This window comes from Peromyscus eremicus, chromosome X (genome assembly GCF_949786415.1).
Source record: "Peromyscus eremicus chromosome X, PerEre_H2_v1, whole genome shotgun sequence".
NCBI classification, from domain to species: Eukaryota; Metazoa; Chordata; class Mammalia; order Rodentia; family Cricetidae; genus Peromyscus; species Peromyscus eremicus.
This window is the reverse complement of record NC_081439.1, coordinates 12,216,174-12,238,011: the sequence shown is the minus strand read 5'-3', so window position 1 is coordinate 12,238,011 and position 21,838 is coordinate 12,216,174. Positions and strand designations below refer to the sequence as shown.

The window sequence follows — 21,838 nt, the reverse complement described above, 5'->3', positions numbered from 1 at the left end:
TTTATAGGTAATCTTAATTTGCTACACCATATCACAGATGTTACTTGGACTCCACTCTTATTTAGGAAAATAGATTTTTGTATTAGACTAAGGAGGCAATGCCAGGCCTCCAAGATGGTTTGTTTTGGTTTATTTTCCTTAGATTCAGAAGGGCAACATCAGGCCTCTAAGATATTTTGCATAAGGATGATTTTTTAAAAGACAGGGCTTCTATGCATAGCTCTGGCTGTCCTGATCCCCCTGCTTGTCCTCCCCCACCCCAGGTACTGGGAATACAACAGTGCACCACTGTACCCAGCAAGTTTTTCATTGTATGTTGTCAAACGCATTATCCTTTGCCTTTGTAGCTTATAGTAGTTTGTGATTTTTTTTGGGGGGGGGGGTTTCGAGACAGGGTTTCTCTGTGTAGCTTTGGTGCCTTTCCTGGATCTTACTCTGTAGACCAAGCTGGCCTTGAACTCACAGAGATTCACCTGCCTCTGCCTCCCAAGTGCTGGGTTAAAGGCGTGCGCCACCACCGCCCAGCTAAGGATGAATTTTTTGTATGATGATTTTTGTCCTAAAAGTGGAAAACAACACATGAGGACAAAACCATGAACAGGGTTTATGAAAAATAGGATTTAGGAACAACATATGTTTGATGATTATGGTTTATAAATTCCTAAGACTATAATGGTCTATTCAGTTTAACAGAAATTGATTTAAAGACATACTACTAACCATTTATGTCTTTGCTAACTTTGTCAGGCTTTAGCTATTTGAAAAAACTATGTCATAAAAATTGCAATATTTTGTAAAATTACACTATGAAAGGGCCAGGAAAAGGAGGTTCTTAGTCTCTCTATGTACTGCATTTATGGCTTAAAGTTTATTTTCATACTAACAGATCTTCAATTTAAAACGTTATAAATTTTAAGGCTCGAACTTTACAGAGATAATCTTATAAAAGTTACTAACTTATTGTAAACTGTTAAAGATAATTAAAACATACAAATTAATGGTCAATCACCTTATAAATGATCAAATTCTTTAGTGTTCTCAAAACCAGGTTTGTGGTCATGCTAAATACAAATGCAATTCGTTTACAGGTATGAGCTTGGAAGGAGAAACCAATTGTTATCTCCCATTACATAGACTTCTGTATATATTGTCAAAATTAAGCCTGAAGCAAGTAACTTAAAACAAGTTTAAAGTAAATTCAAAGTTTGTTTAATGTAGATAATGCCCCTCAAACCCCTCAGAGATCCGTTGAACATGGCATTCAAGGTGTTTAATGAAAGTGAGGAGCAAGAAAGGCCCCCAAAGCTTCTCATGATAGACAGAAATAACTGCTTCTGGCAGCAGCCCTGAGGTCAATTCCAAAGAAAATGGGGCACCAACAGGCTTCACCCAAGACCTGGTTCAAATGTGGCAACACCAGTCACTAGATGAAGAACTGCACGTCACCTCACCCGACACCAGGACCCTCCTCAAACTGTGGACAGGCAGGACACTGGCAGGTCAACTGTCCTTCTTTGTCTTATCAAAGTAGGTGAGTCTCCCAATTTTCTCCTCCACCGGAAAATCTCTCAGGTTTTCTGGACCTAGTGGCTGAAAACTGATGATGCCCTGGGACCTTAGCCCCCAACAAAATCATCAAAATTACCATGGAGGAGCCTAGGGTAACTGTTCAGATAGTTGGCAAGACTCATTTTTAATTGCTATGGAGGCCACTTGGTCCATAGCTCCCAATTACTCCAGTAAGTTATCCTCCTCAGATCTCTGTGATGGGTGATGATGGCTACCCCCACCAGTCAATGGCTACAGGTCCTCTCCTCTAGTTTGATAAGACATGAGAGGTAGTTTTGATTATCTCTATGACTAAGCTAATTACAGAATTTAAATCCTGGGATACAGAGGTGATGGGTGAGGTCATTCCTACAGAAAAGAAAAAATGATCTTGCCCAAAACTTTCATAGTGCTTGAACTGATAAAGCTACTCTGGGCTACAATTACTCTAACTCATTTCCAAAGCCTAGGGAGCCATCTCTGGATTTTAGATAAATATAATCTCCCATAGTTTTTGTTATTTACAATTCCATACACTAGTCACTGTTTACTGTCTCCAGAGAACATATAACTGACCCAAATGGTATGTTCCAGTCAAAGGAGCCTCTATAGTTTGTGAAATTGTGTCACTATGACTCTAAATAAATTCTGCTGTCAACATTCCCCGAGAGTCAAGGTCCGCTGGTAAACAGGAAAGATCTCTTCAAGGCAAAGACTATCTAAGGCTTATGTAAAACTACAAAAAGAATGAGATTAGCACACTCACATTAGTGAGATCTTCAAAAGCTGATCTCTTTTTTACTGTGTCTTGAGATGAAGGTGAAGATGTTGTATGGTTATCCTCTCCACTCTGTAAAAACAAAAGGCAAATGAGCAGGGCCAACTGTAAAAAAATCCCTTTGGAACTTTAGGTCATATTCAGGGCTTGAATAAACTCCACAATATGTACAATAAATCATATGAACTCCAATAAAAGCTTATTTTGGTACCTTGAGATGTTTAAACAGTCACTGAAGAATATAGTCGTTAATGATAGGGACAAGACTAAGAAGAGACTGGATTATCATCAGTAAAAATTTCAAAATGAGTAAAACAACTTGGTGAAGCTAATTTATTCTCTTTCTCTTCCCATAGTTATGGCTATACTATCCACGTTTAACCATCAGCACTACTAAGTGATTCTTTCAAAGGGGATACTACCAAGTAAGTTAGTTAAATAACAAATAATTAAGTGTCTCTTATACTAAATGCACTTTTTAAATACTTATTCAATATGGACAATAGTGTACAAACCTAGGTACTGGTTCAGAATCAGCTCTCTACTAAATATTGACCTTGGAAGAATCACTCAATCTATGAGACTCAATTTTCTTTATCAGTCAAATTGGAATGATAACCTAGCTTACAGAGTCATTCTGGATTACAAAAGACAACATACTTTTGAAAGTGTTTTGTTGTAACTGTGCTAAAGATGGAATCCAGAGTCTTGTACACCCAAAGAAAATTTTCTACTATAGAATATATTTTTCAGTCTCTATAAATTGTAAATGGGAAGAAATGGTACTTTAAAACTATGTAGCCCTGAATGCTTGTAAACATCACAAGAGAATTTTTATTTTTATTTTATTTGAAGAAAATAGTTTGTTAATATAGATTATCTCTAACTGTTATTTGATATGTGGGACTTATGGGGGAGAAGAGACGAGATAGACAGGAGGAAGCTGCATACTTTAAGCAACAAGAATTTTCTTTCTAGGTACTGTCTATCTATACATGCCTTACCTGACTCCCAAATGACTAAGACTATATGTGAAGGGACACCAGCCCACTTGAACCCACTGGGGTCTGGACCTACTGGGGTTACTCTCTTAGTGACTGGAGCCTGGGTGACGACCCCTCCCTCCCAGAGATCATTCCTCAGCCTCTTGAGATACACAGGGACGCCTGTTATCTCAACATTTGGCCCACTAGCACCAAGAGTGATGGGTTCCACCTCCTCCATTCCAGCTGACTCCCTCTTTGATGTCACTTCCAGAATCTCAAACAGCTACAACACTCAGACATCAAATCTCCTAAGCTATATAAGTATATATTATAGTACACAGGCTTGGCCTCTATATCCCCTAGACAATCAATCTAAGTGACGCCCCCCCACACACACACACAAAGCTCTCTGGATCCTAACATTATTCAGGATCTTTACAACGTTTGTGAATGCACAGGGAAATGGAAAGAGATCCTTTACATCTCTGCTTTCTTTCCTGTCTGTTCCAAGCCCTGTGTGCGGCTCCTCCACTTTCTGAATTTTTCCAAACTCCATTGTAAACCTTAAATGTCCTATTTTGCCCTCTGTGCGCTACAGGGATCCTGACTGCCAGGCACGCTGTGCCCACTAGCTGCTGCGCTGCCCATGCAGCCAGTCTCCCCACCCTCCATCGTCAGGCGCCTTCCCAACAATCTCCATCTGCCACCCTCCCCACTCCTCCATCCACAGAGACTTCACCAAGGCCAAACAGACCAGCCTCCATGTCCTTGGTTCCCACTTCCCCTCCCCCCACTTCCTCTGCTCAATCCAGCCCAAAGTGCTGCCAAGCCTGGCCCAAGCCCACAGTTTCACAGGTCATGCCCTGCAGGCCGGAACTTGAGCAGCTGTTACAGTCCCCTCTGCCCATAGGTGCTGAAGTCCCCACTTCCTTCCATCCTGCCTGAGCTCATCAGTGCTCTGGCACGGAGCACATCAGACTCCAACACCCCTTAACAATAGGTCACTCCTCTCCCTCCAGGAACTGCAGTTTCCTTAGGCCCAAGTCTGGGCCACAGAGACTCCCTTAGGGCCTCTGGGCCTCTGCAATGTCCCTCTGATCCCTCAGCTTCCTCCTGAAAGAACTAGAGGTTTCCTAGGCCTGTAGGGGGACACTGTAACCCCCAACAAACCTCCTCCCCTGCCTCTTCCACCACTTGTTCCAGCTGCACTGCTCCAATAGCCTCTCCCTTCCTCCTCACTCTGCCCTCTCCTCTAGCCACGATCCCCCTCCCTTCCTAAAGCCAAGTTCTCCACTGTTCATAACCAAGCTACAATACAACGTATGGCCTTGTGATAATACCTGCTTACTTCTGCCACTTTCTCACACTAACCCTTTCCTGACCTGACATTTCCGATGGTATAAATTGTTAGAGATAATTAAAACATATAAGTTAATAATCAGTTACCTCATGATCATATTCTTTAATATGTTTATAACTATACTTATAGCCATGATTAATTACATAAATAAGCTTCATTTAATATATAGTTTTCAAAGTTAAGCCTTTGAAACAAGCAACTATAAAGTTTGTCTAGTCCAGGTACACTTAATAGATAATGGTCCTCAAACTCTTCAGAGATTTGCTAAACATAGCATTTAAAATGTTTAATTAAAAAAAAAAAGCCTTTTGTAATAGAGAAAGACAGACATGCCAGCTACTGGCAGCACCCCTAACCTCCTCCAAAGAAGATGGATAAGCACAGAACTCCACTTAGAGCTTGCTTTAAATGTGGCAAAACCAGCCACTGGGTGAAAAATTGCCCTTTACCTCAACTGCTGCCATGAGCCTGTCCAACCTGTGAATAAACTGGACACTGGGGAGTTGATTGCCCCACTTTGCCTACACATGGTAGGTCGGTCCCCCAAAGTTCCTACTCCACAGGAAAGTCTGTTGATCTTCTGAGCCTGGCAACTGAAGATTGATGCTGCCCTGTGACCTTTGTCCCCAATGACCACAGAGGAACCTGAGGTGACTGTTCAGGTAGCCAGTAAGTCTCTCTCATTTTAATTGACATAGAAACCATTTAAATTATACTTCCTACTCAAATTATCCTTCTCTGAGGGCACTGATGACTAATTGTAGCTTTAAGAGCAAACACCCAGCTGCCTAGTCAGTCCATTTCATATGTACAGTTTGCCTTGCTGACAGGCTTCACACTAACAAAGATTTAGTTTCTAAAGGTTATGTAAAAACAGACAAGTAAGTTGTATAAGTCGAGTAAAATAAGTGACACAAGTTATGATAATTCAAAAATGTGTTAAGGTCTGAAGATATGAAAGTTTAAGTAAGTCATGAAGGTTTAAATAAGTCACTTTTGGACCTATAAGTCTGAAAAAATAATGTAAGATATATAAAAAGTTGTTTCAGATTTCTTTCCTTCTCTCTATGCTAACTCCTTCACGCATAATCAGAATACACAACCAGTCCTCCGGACCCTCCAGACTCCTTCCTTAACTTGCTTCTTTCAAGGTTTTTTGTTTTCTCTTCATTCCCTCATGTCCTATTCCCTTACTAGGAAAGGATGTCCTCTCCAGAGCTGACATAAATTTTCCCTTTTACCCTGACAGCCGCTCCCAGGACACTCCTGCATCCATCCTCTTCCTTTCCTCAAAAATCCCCTTCTGCCTTCTGCCTCCTCTTCTAATCCATTTCGCTGCATGGTATACCACCTCTCCTTCCCTTGCTGCACATTGTAAACCCCTCTCTAGCATACTCAAAGACCCTTCTTCCTACATCTCAGAACCAAATACTCCCTGCTCTGCCTAGACCCAAACCCATCATCTCTATGCTCTACTTCCTCACCCTATAATACCCCCTTACTAATAGTCAAAAAAACCCTAAAGAAACCTTCCACCTAGTCAAGGACCTTAGTTCCATTAACTCTTGTCCCTTTACACCCTTAAGTCTCAAACCCTTAGGCTATCCTCTCCATTATCCCTGACAACGCCACTCACTTTTCAGTCCTAAATCTTAAAAACACTTTCTTCTCAGTACTCCTGGACGTGCACTCTCAAGACCTTTATGCCTTTGTATAGACAGATTCTGATACTCAACAATCCTGACAACTGACCTGGACTGTTCTTCCCCAGGGATTCAGAGATAGCCCCCACCGTTTTGGGCAAACACTTGCTTCAGACCTGGCCTGCCTTCTTCCCTTTTCTCCTGCCTCCTTCAGTGTGAAGATAACCTCCTTCTTTACAGTCCTTCCCTCTCTGATAGCCAATCTAACACTGCTTCACTCTTCAATTTTCTGAGTTCCAGAAGTTACCAGCTCTCACCTTCCAAATCTCAACTCTCCTTTCCCAAGTCACCTATCTTAAATTCTCTGTCACCTCAACCCAAAGACACGTCATTTTAAACAACCTTGCCCATTTCCACTCTTTATCTCTGCCTTCATGGCCAATTTCCTCCTGCCCCCCACTAGCCTCTCCCTCCCATTAAAGAACAATTCTTTAAACTCAAAAACATTCCCTTTTCAGCTCCAGCCCTCTAGCTCCCAGATCTATACAAACTTTTCCATCCTTACACTTCCAAAATACATAAACACTTTCTAAGATCAACATTTGCCCCTGTCACCTACCTCTCCAAAACTTTCAAAGACCTCCTACCCCATCCCTCTCATACACAAGAGGGTCCTCTAGCTACTTCTGCCTACACTTTTTATATGGATGACAGCTCCTTCCTGTCAGATGGCCACATCAGATTGACCACTTCATTATCAATATTCATCCTCATCCTCTGGTTCCTATTCCCTACAGATCACCTATTCCCCCATAAATCTCATCTCTTCTCACACTCCTCCTTTTCTTCTGTCCAAGTGATTGCCAAACATCCACCACCAACTAACTAACTCCCCTAAAAATTCATTAACTGTCCAGATGTCGTCAGACATCAAACACTCTTGAACAAATCCTACACTCCCCGATTACAAAACATAGGCTAAACCCAAGCCATCTCCTTCCAACTCTCTCTGTCTCCCTGTGTCTGTCTGTCTGTCTGTGTGTGTCTCTGTTTCTGTCTGTCTCTGTCTGTCTGTCTGTCTGTCTCTCTCTCTCTCTCTCTAACAGCCAAACCCTCACTTAGGTCAAACTCTCTTCTCAACTTCATTGATACCTCCTTCAGTGCCTCCCGCTATTTTCTTGGTGCCTCCCTTCAATGCCCTCCCCTGGACACAGTTCCTCTCACAGGTGATGCTCCAGTCACCAAGGCCCAACCTCCCCACTAATGATCACCTTTTTGGGACCCAAAGATAGATCCTCTCAACCTTTCTACCCAATTCCAAAATTCTGCTACTAGCATCCCTTCTCATCATTTGACAAAAGCATCTAAATTTTATTTTCTCCTATAAAACCAGACCCTGCATTCAGATAACAGTTGTTCCCCAATTAACCTTACACAGCTAATCTAAATTTTCCTGGCTCCTGTCAAGAACTCTCAGATTCTAGATAACTACTCCTTGACAACCAACAGCCTAAGTTTTCCACCCTATTGCCTATTCCTAAGGGTGTGATCTCTCCTCATTTCCCTACTCCTCTCCTCCTTTCCCTTGTCTTCGGACTCCTCTTCCAAACTACCAGGACCATGAATCTAACAGTTTCACATGTACACCCAAGATAAAAAAAAATTCTCCTAAACTCCTTAACTTCATCTCTGTCCCTAGTCTATCTACCCAACAGATTTCAAATCAACTACAGAGTACTCCAGCAACCCCAGTACCAGCCCCAGCTGTTTCCTTAGAATCTACATCCTGTTCCAGCCTCACAGACTACACTTCCCTAGCCTCAGATGGTCCCACAGAACCTGGACATCGACTTACATAGCCTGAACTTCCTGACCTTGAACAACCCAGCTTCCTTGGGTTCCCTAAGAATAAGACCCCAACACCAGCAGAAAGCAGCCAGAGAGAACAATGTCCACTTATCCAACACCCAGCCACCCAATAATAAAACAAAAAGATGGAAATGAAGGGACACAAGCCCACTTGAACACGTGGCTCTGGCAGTCCTCGCCCTCCTCCCCCATTCCCTCTGCCTTGCTAAAAAACCATTAGATTACATTCCTAAAGCTAGCCACCAAGGTCTATTCCCTTATTTGGCCACTTCCTCCTCCTGAGGCTGACTACCAAAATCCAGCAATCAAAAGTCCCCTTTGGCTCATCTAATTAACAAGCCCAATTAAAATTGAACACCTCATCCTAACACAGAGTTTCCCCTTTATCTTTATAAACCACCATTTGCCTATTGCCACGTCTGTCTCCTCTCTATGCAGAGGCAGTCCTTTGTCCCTCTAGGATAAATACCCTTCCCCCTTTCCCTTATCCCCTTTCTCTTCTCCCTCATCCCCTATCTCCTACCACCACATCCTAGCCCATTCTAACACAGACCTCTCCTTTTTCTCTTCTTATAAATTACACCTGCGAGGTCATCTGCTGCTGTTTTTCTGTCTGAGTCAGAAAGCAGCCACTTTAACTTTTCTTCTCTGCTTAATAAAGGATCTCTCTATGAAAACACATGTTTGGGTGTGGTTTGTGCCTAATCTGGGGTCCAGGAGGAAGCCCCTGATGTGTGGGAGTCCCCTTCAATATGGAATTAGAAGTTAGGAGAAATTACTCTTGTAGCATTTTTTATCCTTTAACAGTTTCTATTTGGTGAATATCTATTAAATCTCAAATTTCTCTCTTAAAATTCTAAGAACAAACTCTGTCTTACCCATATAAGAAAGCTCTTACAATTATTAAGCAGAACACTGGGATATGACCACTTGCTTCGTGCTAGCTACATCATTATATGACACAGTAAGTGCTCAAAAACTTGGAGAATTGTATTCATGACACAACACATTATTCCAGCAAAGACAGCAACCTTAGGAGAGCTAGGAATTACTTTGCTTTCTACTTCAGCTAAAAAAATCAACTATTCATCTCTATCTTATTTGTGATAAATAATCCTATAGTAATAATTAGCAAATAATAAAATATTATTTTTCTTTTAAAGTGGCTAAAAATTAAACTGTCAGTCTGTCTTCTAATTCTTACTTAGTATTACTGTTATAAATAATCTCTTTAATATAAAATTAACAGTGGAAACTGAACTCAATAAAACTTATACTTACAAAATGTGACCAAAGAAAGTTGGGGTTGGAAAATAATGGCCATAAAAGAAAACATACAATGTCATAACTACAATCAGAACATTTGATACAAACAAAAGCTCAATTCAGGTATTAAATCTTTCCTGATAAATTTACATGGCTAGACAATCCCTGATTCCCTCCTTGAAAATCATGTTACTAAGACAAAGTAAAAATTGATAGAAAATGTTTATCTGCACATATAAAAAAAAAAAAAAACAAATTCTGCAGTGCTGGAGATTGAACACAGGGCCTTGGTCCTGATAGGCATGTGCTCTGCCACTGAGCTACATGCCCAGCACAGTCAAAAAAATTATACAGCCTAATGCTCTCTGCTTCAGGAAACTCACTCTTGATGCTAATTCACAACTGTTAATATAACTCTTGTTAAAATATATATAGTGAACAATATAGCACGTAACATATCAGAAAGTCAGATGTTAAACTATCTCAAAGTCAAATCAGGAAAGTTTAAGTGTACCAATACATCCTAGAAATTTAATACAGGTTGAGTATCCTATAGCTAACATGTTTGGGACTAGAAGTTTCTTGGATTTCAGCTTCTTCACATATGCATAATTAAAGATCTCCAGGATGGGACTCAGGAATCTTTCTTTTAAATTCTTCTTTTAAGAGATTTTGTTTACTATTTTTAATTATGTATATGTATTGTCTATGTTTTGGTATGTGCACACACTGCAGGTGTCCATGGAGACCAGAGGCATGAGATTCCTCCCTGGAGCTGGAGTTATAAGTGGTTGTGAGCCCTCTAGTATGGACGCTAGAAACTGAACTTGGGTCCTCTGGAAAAGCAATATACACTCTAAAAACCCAAGCAATCTTTCCAGCATCAAAATTTATTTAATTATGTGCATGTATGTGTGCTTCTGCATGTGGGTATGTGTAGGTAAAAGTGGGTACTCACAGAAGCCAGAAGAGGGCTTCAGATAACCTGGAGCTGGAACTACAAAGTATTATAAGCCAGCAGATATGGGTACTGGGAACTGAACTTCAATCCTCTTTAAGAGCAGCAAAAGGTCTCATCCATAGAGTCACTTCTCCAGCCTTTCTTTTTAAAGAATTTCACTAGTGTATATTCACTGTTCAAAGCAACTAGTTTCATATTGATATTTTAAGTATATCATATACTTGGATATATTTACTCCTCCATTACCCTCCCCTCCCCCTATTGCCCAAATTACATATTTGTTTTGTATATATACCTTATAAAAGTGTAGCTTAAAGGCAATTTTATACAACATTTTAGTGGACCTGCATTTTTGTATGTATGTTGTATGCATGCATATATAAATATGCATGTTTGCATATGTGTGGGTACACATATATGTGCAAGAGTGTACATGGGCAAATGTGTGCCTGTGCATGTGGAAGCCCAAGGCTGATATCAGCGATCTCCTTCTATTGCTCTCATGTTATTCACTGAGGCAGTGTTCCTCAGTTGAATCTAGAGTTTGCCTATACAGCTTGTGGGACTAGCCAGCTTGCTCCACGGATCCCCTGTTTTGCCTTCTGAGCACTAGAATTACAGGCAAGCTGCCATGTCCACTCAGCATTCCCATGGATTCTAGGAATTCAAACTGGTCCTCATGCTTGCAACTGCTTTAAACAGTGAACAATCTCCTTGGCCACTAATATGCCTGCAGTCTGACTATGAACTCCATCACTTGAGATTAAATATGGAATTTTCCACTTGCAGAATTAGGTCAGCACTCAAAGGGTTTCAGACTTTGAAAAATTTAAATATTGGATTTTCAAATTAGGGATACTCAATCTGAATATTTAAAAAGCACAACAATATTCTTACTGACAAAATGTACTACCAAGAATGTACTATAGCCTCCTGGTAAGATACTTGGAGCTTCTAGAGGAATATAAAGTATAGACATGATCATTAATGAGAACTCAATATTGTTTGGCTTTGAAAAATGTGGAAAATGCCCTTTATTTCACCCATACATATTGAAGTATGAGTAGGATTTATACCTTTTGCACAAGTTCCTTTGGGGGAATGACTGGGATATAACCTAAGGCCTTGCATGTATTAGGCGAGAGCTCAGCCCTGAACCAAATCTTTAATGCCTAGCCCCATGTTCCAACCTGCTGCTAGTCCCAACTGCAAGGATTGCTAGCAATACCCACTTTCTCAGACTAATACCAACATCATAAAAGATTAAGAGGTAAGGATAAGCACCAAAGCAATGCATGAAGAGACCACATGAGACACTATTGGAAGAGATAATTTGCTTTAACCTTTTCAGATTGCTCCTCCTCACTGGGCACGATCTTGCTACACTGAACTTTCTCAGTCTCCACTTTGGAGCTTTGGGATAGTAGTGGTGGTGGCATCTTAATGCAGATTCAGCAGTGTTTCATCCAAGGCAGAGCTGCAATCAGAAAGAAATGCTTTAAAGTATCATTCACCAGAAGTACCACAAAATTTTGTAGACACTCAAGAAAACTTAGTTTTTCTATAGCATTTCTTAGAAAATATATGCCTTAAGACTGAGTAGATCTGGGTACAAAGCCTGGTTCTATCCCAATTAACCCGGAGAAAATAACTTAAACAACATGGGCTTCAGCTGCTCCACCTATAAATAGAAGTAATTATACCTAACTCTAACTACAACTTCTTTTAATTGAGACATGCCACCCTCTATAGGTGCGGTGGCTGTGGCTTAGGCCCTAGTTTAGACTCAGGAATACTAGGCACAAATTTGCATAAGAGTTGTGCACTGAGACAATCAAATACATGACAGTTCATATAGCATGGTTACTACCTTCTGGACTTGATGGTATTTTTTAAGTCCTGGTCACAGAAATTATAACACTACACAAAAATACAGGAGGATGACTACATACAGCAACGTATGCATAACAGGCAAGACAGTACCCTAAACTGGCATCCAATTAGAAGATACTATGATCTAATTCTATATCTAGGTATCTTATCTAGACACCTAGGTAAGAAAATAAATAGCCGGGTGGTGGTGGCACACACCTTTTATCCCAGCACTCAGGAGGCAAAGCCAGGCTGGCCTACCAAGTGAGTTCCAGGAAAGGCACAAAGCCACACACCCTGTCTCAAAAAAAAGAAAGAAAGAAAGAAAGAAAGAAAGAAAGAAAGAAAGAAAGAAAGAAAGAAAGAAAGAAAGAAAGAAAGAAAGAAAGAAAATAGAAAAGAGCAGAAGGAAACAAATTATTGAAAATAATTTATGATAAGAATTTAATAGTCACTACATCCCTTAGGGGAGTTCTAGCTTTGCCAATCTCAGTATGAGATTTTAGTTTATATTCTCAAAGGTTCTTTTAGTTTGTGAATCCTCAGTAGTTACGATACACATAAGTGCTGGGTAGTAGTGACACACGCCTTTAATCCCAGCACTCAGGAGGCCGAGGCAGGTGGATCTCTGAGTTTGAGGCCAGCCTGGTCTACAGAATGAGTTCAGCCAGGGCTACACAGAGAAACTCTGTCTCAAAAAAAGATATACATATGCACCTTACAGGCAGCTGCATTATTATTAAAAGTAATTGTTGTTTTGCTACACAAGAGATCCTTTCATCTCTGACAGAGCTTCCCTTCCAAACCCATTCACATTCAATTTCCATTTTATAGTACCAAATGAGTTAAGTGAATGACTACCCCCAAAGAAAATATTAAGCAACACAGATTACCAAGCACTTTCTAAAGTACTATAAAGTCTTTCTGATCATGTTCAAAATACTTCAAAAAATGTAAAGGTTGCAGTATTAAAGAGCGGGAATGGACACAGGTTTCAGAGTTCCGGTAATCAGGCTTCTAAATCAGCTAATTTACCATCTCTGAGTCTCCGGGACCTCGTTTGCAAAACAACTACAATGCCACTTACATAAAGAGGAGTTGTGCAGCTCAAATATAAATCTGTATGTGTAAAGCATACATGGTAGGTGCTCAATAAATGTTACATTCTACTCTCCTCTCAAATCTAAACCAATTTGTTTTATCTCAACCCCCCAAAACTCGGCCAAGCAGCAATAAAGTTAGATTGGATGCACCTATAACTTAGTACACTGTCGAAATCACTTATACCACTATCATCATTCTTGCTTCAAATACATTATTTATGACTTACCAGAGACCTATGTTATGAAACCTTTACCTTTACCCTTCAAAAGGAAGGAAGAAATATGGAGTCAAGAGACTAGAAAACTTTCAGCTGATGACTACAGACTAAACCCCAGAGAAAATGAAACTATGCAGATGATGGCTATACTCATTATCCGCAATACTAAGCATCTGCTTTGAGGGATCCATACACTAACTTAGGTAAAGTAATATCCCAGCCACCAGAGACAGACAGAGGAGAAGGGGGGACCAACACTCTCTAAAACATTATTTTATAATGGATGCTTTGGGGCTAGGGAGATGGTTCAGTGGGTAAAGGGCTTGCTCTGCAAGCATGAGAACCTGAGTTTGGATCCAGATCACTCATGGAAAAGCCTGGCATAATGGTACATGACCATAACCCCAGAACTGGAAAAGAAAGAGTGGAGACAAGGTGGATCCCTGGCACTCCTTGGCCATCGAGTCTAAGGAGTCTGTGAGTTTCAAGTTCAGTGAGATAGCTTGTTATAAAAAAAGAAAGTGGAGATCACTGAAGGAAGGCACTTGGGCTTAAAAACCATGAAAGGGCACTCTTGATTTCTACCACCTCCAAAACCTCAAACCTTCCATAGAGGAAAAAAAATCGAATGCTTTCCCCTTTCCAGATTTTCCATCTCCCCAATTTTAGGCTGATAATTGTTGGATGTTGTACTGTACATTGTAACCCACACAAGGGTAGCAGAAAGAATCTGATCAAAACAGACTACAGGAATGATTATGCACATCACTTCACATAAAAGGTGGTTGAATGCAGCAAGGCACTGGAAAGAGGGCACAGCACAGTGTCCGTGAAAGCAGCACTGGGGTAGAAAAATGCCTAATGTAGCTCTGACCCTGTCGGCAATTGTTTTGATGACGCTGGGCAATCTGAATGGTAAGTTTCCAAACTAAGAAAATGAGGCAACATGACCACAGCTGTCTCCTATTCAAAATGTGACCAATGACACGCAGCATTAGAAATACCTGGGAGATTTAAAAAACCCCAGCATGTAATATACAACAGCTCCAGGTGTTGTGTGTGCATTTTAAAGTTTAAGAGGCACGCTGCTCTGCAGTCCCTTAGACTCTAAGTGAATCTTAGCAGAAGACATCCCTAGGAAAACCAGAGTTGAAGGGGGGGGGGGGGGCTGAAGAAGAGTCAGTAGAAATAAAAGAGATAACGAGAGAAGACAAGTTTTCACCCTGTAATTGATAGTTCAAAACACATTTTCAAGTAGCATTCATTCTCTGTCTTAAAAATCCAGCGGATCTCACAGCACTTGTGCATGAAATCAATCATGTATACTTTCACTTGTTAAAGACCCTTTTAAACGTACTCTGATTGCGGCCCTGTGTACTGGATCATCCATCTGAGTTGGAACCCACTCTCATTAGCTTTTCTATCTCATCCCCTAGTAAACACTCCTTGCCCAACTTTGGGCAGGGTTCACTCCAAAGAGTTTTGCCTGGCAGAAGGAGACCAATATTTCCTTACAGGTATACTGTGCATTCCAACAAGAGAAGACAGGGTGCGACAAGTAGCTGGAGTGACCCAAGGACCAACTAGCGGGTGACAGTGCCAAATGCTTGAGCTAATATAAACTAAAGGTGTCTACCTCACACAGAGATTAAGGATACAGCAAGAAAGACCAGGGACAAGAACAAAGTATGTGTCCTTACCTACCCAGTCTGTCTCAACCAGTCCTGGGCTCTCTCTAACAGGGCCCACTAGAGTTTGGTCCAGGAGAAAGCAAACTGCTGATGGGTTACCAGGGTCCCAATCAGCACATGCAGCTACTGTGATCCCCTGACAACGAGAGGAAATGGGTATTTTTAAACTGCACTCTGGGGCTAATGGACCTGTCATTGGGCTGTGGGTTTGAGTTGGACCAGGCTTGGGGAGTAATGCGTCTCTGCAAAGATACATTTTAATCCTCCTGGAGGATGGGGAAATAACTACTGAATAATGTAGTGTCATTTCAATTAAAACAATTAACAACCCTTCTAGAGTCCAGTATTACGTCCTGAAGGCAATACAAATGTAGGAGAAAGAGGACATAAAGTTTGGCCCCTACTTTATGAATGAGCACCTGAAGTACACAAAGCTAGTAGAAGTTAAAATTAATTCAGCCCTAGCTCTATGCTAACCATAGCAAAATTTTAATTGTTTTAAATACTGGCCAAAAAGATAGGTACTTTAATTATTCCCACTTTAGGAATGATAAAATGCAGCTTGCTAAGTGCCCGATATCACAAAGCTACACTGAGGCAGGGCAATTCTATAATACAGATATTCTCATTTATTTCATTTCTATATTAATTCAGTTGTAAAACAAATTACTTAAAGAGCAGGAGCTCTGTTCCCCAAACTAGAAAATATAGAGAAGGAATTGGCAGAGAGTTTACAGAATTTATAATACAGCAAGTACTCTATCCACAAAACCACATCCCTACCTTCATTATTAGCCCACCCTCCTGACAGTCTATCACAGTGTCTACATTGAAGACATGAATATGATCCTAGGCCCTCTCCTTCTTATAATCTCCCATCAATATAATTTCCTGTAAGCATCATCACTGTGCATAACTGTGTCCCACAAGGACTAAAAATTAATACGAGGTTCATCAATCAAAAGCAACATAAAAATCACAAAACTAATTTAGGCTTGCCTATTGCTTTCTAGGTCATCTAAAAAGGAAACAAAACAAAAAGTTACTTAGTAAAGAAAGTTTTTAAAATCATTTTGGTTTTGACATAAGAATTCACTATAAAGCCCGAGTTGGCTTCCAATTCAGGATTGTCATGCCTCATTTTCCAAGTGCTGGGAATATGGGCAGGAAACACAAGACTGGCTCTTTCTGAAACTCAAAAATTTATTTTTCCCTTAGCCTTCATGCCTCAGGTTCATTTAACCTTCTCTCAGGGGAGTAACCAAAAGGAATAAGAGGAAAGAGGAAATAGCCCTTAACTCCAATATAACAATATACCACCTCCAGGCATGCGATGTGAGCTTTCTTTTCCTCCCTCCACAGTACATTAAAGCCCAGCAGAAAGTTATTATCTATCTCACATTAAAATATATCTAGGGCTGGAGAGATGGCTCAGTGGTTAAGAGCACTGACTTCTCTTCCAGAGGATCCAGGTTCAAAGCCTGCACCCACATGGCAGCTCACAGCTGTCTGTAACTCCAGTTTCAGGGGACCTGACACCCATGGCAAAACACCAATGCACGCAAAAAAAATAATAAAATATATTCTAGACGGATCCATGATTTAAATGTGAAAATGAAGCCATAGAAATATAGATAAAAATGAAAGAATATTTTCATAACTTTAGAGAAAAAATTTTAATTAACAAAAAGGAATCCCCTTGATAGCTGCAAAGGAGGAGTGGCACCTTTCAATGGGAGTCAAATTTGTGAATGACAATGGTTTTTTCATCAGGAACCATGAGGCCAGAAGGAGTAACACAGTATTTTCCAAGAACTAAAAGTAGAGCTCTGCCAACTTATAAATATATACACAGAGACAATATACTTTAGGAGTAAAGGGGAAAAATCAAATGTTTCTTAAAATATGGGAAACCAAGAGAACATGTCACCAATAATCTATAAACAGAATGCTCATAGAAGAGCAAAACAAATAAGCAAACAAACAAATAAAAAGATAATAGGGGGAGTACTGGAACACCAAGAAGAAAAACACTGAAAAGAGTGAAAAATAATGGAGTGGCTAGAGAGACAGCTTGGTGCTTAAGAGTGCTTACTATTCTGGTAGAGGACCTGGGTTCAGTTCCTAGCGCACACTCACATGACAGTTCACAGCTGCCTGCAACTCCAGTTCCAGAGCATCTGCCAATGAAAAGGCAAAAACAAATTAGTGAAAATATAAAACAAAAAGCTGGTACTTTAACAGATGAAACACTTGACAAGCTCTAGTTAAGACAGACAAGGAAGAGAGAGAACTTAATATAAAAAAGACCCAGAGGGAAGCTAGAGAGAAGACCCAGTAGTTAGGAGCACCTGTTGCTCTCACAGAGGACTGAAGTTCCTTTTCCAGCACCTATGTTGGGTGGCTCACAACTGCCTGTAATTCCAGTTCCAGGGGATCCATGCTCTCTTCTGGACTCCAGGAGTATTCACATGGCATGCAACACACACACACACACACACACACACACACACACACACACATGCATGCACAAGTGAATGTGCACTCTCACACTTAATAAAAATAAATCTTAAAATACAGGAATAAAAAGGTATTCTATACAATAGTGACTGTAATCAATAATGTGGTAGATAGTGCTAACTTCCACATTTAAAATTTAAGAAAGTAGATCTTAGTGGCCCAGGGTATGGTGGCATGCATCTATAATGGATAGTTATTTCAAAATCAGCATGGGCTACATATGTAGCCCCTGTCTCAAAAAATAAAGGAGTTGGGGGAGTGAAACAGAGAGAGAGAGGGAGAGAGAGAATAAATAAAAACACCAGGAATAAAAAATAAAAAGAATACCTCAATTGCAGTGATGTTATCATATATATTAATATGACTAAATTCATCAAATATACATATTAAATATTTGCAGGTCTTATATTTCAATTATATTTTAATAAAACTATTTAAAATGGGATACCAAACAGAGCATATCACTACAGACCCTATTGACATCAAAAGAATTAGTGAATATTTATATGCAAACACTCTTGTCAACTTAAATAAAATTATAGTAATTCCTTGGAAATCACAAATATTCATAGCACACCTAATATGAAACAATTTGAATAGACGTTTTTAAAATATTTTGCTTTTGCTGGGCGGTAGTGGCGCACGCCTTTAATCCCAGCACTTGAGAGGCAGAGCCAGGTGGATCTCTGTGAGTTCGAGGCCAGCCTGGACTACTAAGTGAGTCCCAGGAAAGGCACAAAGCTACACAGAGAAACCCTGTCTCGAAAAACCAAAAAAAAAATTTCCTTTTTTAAAAATCCCATACATTTATACAATGTTTAAATTGTAGATCAGATCTACCTATCACTACCTCCCTCCAACTCTCCCTAGTGTTCCTCTACCCCATATCCCTCCAAGTTCCACATCCTGTTCTTAAATTTTATTATTAATAACTCCTTGAGTCCATTACTGCTATGTCCATGTTAACATTAGTTCCATGTCTATGTCAAAAAAACACCACCCTCAGGAGGTAACATGCCAACTCCGTGACACCAAAACCATCCAAAGACCAGCACAAAGTAGGAAAACTTCAGGCCAATGTCACTCATACTATAAAAGCAAATCCTTAATATGTGCACAAGGCTATAAGCCCACAGCTAAAAAAAATAAAATTTTAATTTATTATTCCTCTAAAAATTAATCTCCAGACCTAAGCACTTCAAATTGAGAGATAAACCACACACTTAAAGAATATTTAACATTAGTTCTATGCCTGTCTCAAAAAACAAAACCTCAGGAGGTAACATGCCAACTCAGTGATAGTGAAACCATTCAAAGCCAGCACAAAAAAGAAAATCACAGGCCAACATAACTCACAATAAAAAAGCAAAATGTTTAAGAAGATACTAGCAAACATATTTTAGCAATACATTTAAAAATACCACTAACAAATGAGCTTATTACAAGGACATGAGACTTATCTTCAAAATTAAATATATGTAAACCACTACATATACAGATAGGCTAAAAAGAAACCTAAAGAAAAATTATTAGAGCTAGAAAACAAGCTCAAGGTTGAGATACAAGATCAATGAACAAATCAATTAAACGTCTATACCCAGCCAGGCAGTGGTGGTCTGTGCCTTTAATCCCAGAACTCAGGAGGCAGAGGCACGCAGATCTCTGTGAGTTCAAGGTCAGCCTGGTCTACAAAGCGAATTCCAGGACAAGAACCAAAACTACACAGAGAAAACCTGTCTTGAAACACCAAAAAAAAATCTATACCCTTACAAGGAATAATCTGAAAATGAAATTAAGAAAAAAATTATATTTACAATGGAATCACTAAGAATCAACTTAGTAAAAGAAGTACATTCAAAGATCACCATAAGTAATTGCTGAGTGACTAAGGGTGTGCTAAATCCTATTACAAAGCTGGATAATTTGTGCTTTCACTGAATCCATCTTTATTAAAAAAAAAACTAAGAAAATTTATCAAATACAATGTATACGGGTTTCAGGATAGGGAATATTATATACTAGTAACCACATAAGTCCACTGCCTCTACCCAGGATCCTGTTTTGTTGGCACCAAGCACTGGCAGTCTAAGGCTGACAGCTAACCTTGGAGCAGGACTACCAGTCAAGGCCTGAGACCTAGTTGAGGAACATCTTCAGGGCTCATGTTAAGGGGAGCCTACAACAAAGTACTAAGAGGACCCGAAAGGCTTTATGCTTAAAGATCTCCTTTACAGCTAACGAAGACTATATATGACTGAAAAACAAAGCTTTTAACACAAATAGTACATCTAAGTACTTTTTAAAACTTTTTCCCGCCATCAGGTGTTCAAATTTTGACAGAAAAACATCCAAATTAAATCGCTAGTTTGGCCAGCCAAATTTCTTCCAGCACATTGATCTCTGACACCAAATATAAATATGTGAAGCAAAAGGGTTTTAACAGACAATAAAACAAGTACTTTTACTAAGCTAAAGAACCATAGACAATTGCTAGAACACTGAAAATGTTCCGATCTACGGAGAAAAAAAAAACATTTTCTACAAATTTTAAGTGTGGGGGGTGGACACCAACCGAAATTAAATAAAAATAAGTGAGGTGCTACCTGGAGATGGAACACTGACCAACTGCTTCAGTATAAGCGTCTGGGCCACCTTCCGGGTGGGTACCAACTGCCTGCCGGTACCAACCAGCGCCAGGTGCTAGTAGGCGCGAAGAAAAGGGGCCAAAGACCCCACCATTTTCACCGCCAGAGGGAGATACAGAATCTGCTTCCCTCAGTGGGACTTGAAATCAAGTGATGGGGTCAAAAGATCATAGTAGGGAGTTTTTAAAGTTTTATCCAATTATTTCTTGCCTGAATCACCAGAGTCTAGAAGAAACAAAAGACTTACGAATCTCTGAGCGCGCCGGTACACCCCTGCCAGCTCAAAACAATGGAAGTGACCAGAAACAGATTTCCCGCCTCCCCCCCCCCCCTCAAACCGTCAGTGGGCTAGCCCCAATTTATAAAATGGAGGGTAAGCCTCTGATGACGTAAGTCCAGGAGAGAAGTGGGTTCGAATCCCAACACTACCAAAGGACGGACTATATTTCGGAATAAAATAATACTTGTTTTAACCAACTTACAATTAGGAAGAATAAATCAGCATGATATTGACTAATAGGGTGACTATTAGAGATAGTTTGCTGGGACAATAGCGTGACTAGATGAGACAGCTTGCCTGCCCAGCTGGGTCAGGAGCGGTGGTTGTTTTAAAATGAGATTTATATTTTTCAAGGCAAGGGCTTTCTAAATATCTCAGGCTGGTCTGCAACTAGCCCGTAACCTTAGCTTAGGCCAAAATACTTTTTTTTCTTTCTTATAAGGAGTTTATTACCTTATTAATGGTCTAAGCTTCAATTTATTTGAGATTAAAATATAATTACAACATTTCTCCCTTCCCTTTCCTCCCTCCAAACCTTCCTATTACTCCTTGCCACTCTCAAATTCTATTGCCAAACCAAACCTGCCTCTCCAAAACAGTTGTAGTCTACAAGGAAATAGAACAGTTTTAGCTCTCTAATTAAGCCTCTGACTGCAGAGAATTTTTATTTCCCTTTAACGGTTCCCCTATAAAATGTAAAATATAAATGAGAATGTTTAGAGATATTGAAATGACCCATGCTAGATAGTTACTGGCAAGCATGCTAATTAAGCCAATTAAGAGTATAAGTGTCCTTTAATAATGACCAGACCAAGAACAGGCTAATGCCCTGAGTATTTGAAAAGACAAAAACAAACAAAACTACAAAAAAAAAACCCTTAAAAGTATAATAACATTAGTGTTCAAGGGGACTGGAGCAACCCTGTGACATCTGTCCTTTTGCAGAAATTAGCAGTATTTTTCAGACACAACTTGACAATTATTTTTTATTTACATTTCCTCTAATTATTTTTGTTTTCTGTTTTAGCTTATACAAGCATTAATTATTTTGGTTAATATACATGGACCATGGCCAGGGTCCCTAGACAGTCTCAAAAG

The 21,838-nt window shown here is 39.9% G+C and overlaps 1 protein-coding gene across 3 annotated transcripts in view; it reads right to left on the bottom strand.

Annotated features, from left to right (window-relative positions):
• The window catches only part of Ccnb3 (cyclin B3), a 58,830-nt gene extending 38,334 nt beyond the window's left edge, over positions 1–20,496 (bottom strand). For 2 of the 3 annotated variants that reach the window (XM_059250596.1, XM_059250598.1), the window contains exons 1-4: positions 20,419–20,496; positions 17,391–17,475; positions 11,755–11,888; positions 2,315–2,398 (exon numbers count right to left, since the gene is read on the bottom strand). In XM_059250596.1, coding sequence (XP_059106579.1) covers positions 2,315–2,398; positions 11,755–11,850 — 180 coding nt within the window. In that variant the 5' untranslated portion in view covers positions 11,851–11,888; positions 17,391–17,475; positions 20,419–20,496. The remainder of the gene's footprint in view (positions 1–2,314; positions 2,399–11,754; positions 11,889–17,390; positions 17,476–20,418) is intronic. The other variant, XM_059250597.1, reaches the window with a different exon arrangement.
• Between the last annotated feature and the right edge of the window lie 1,342 nt (positions 20,497–21,838).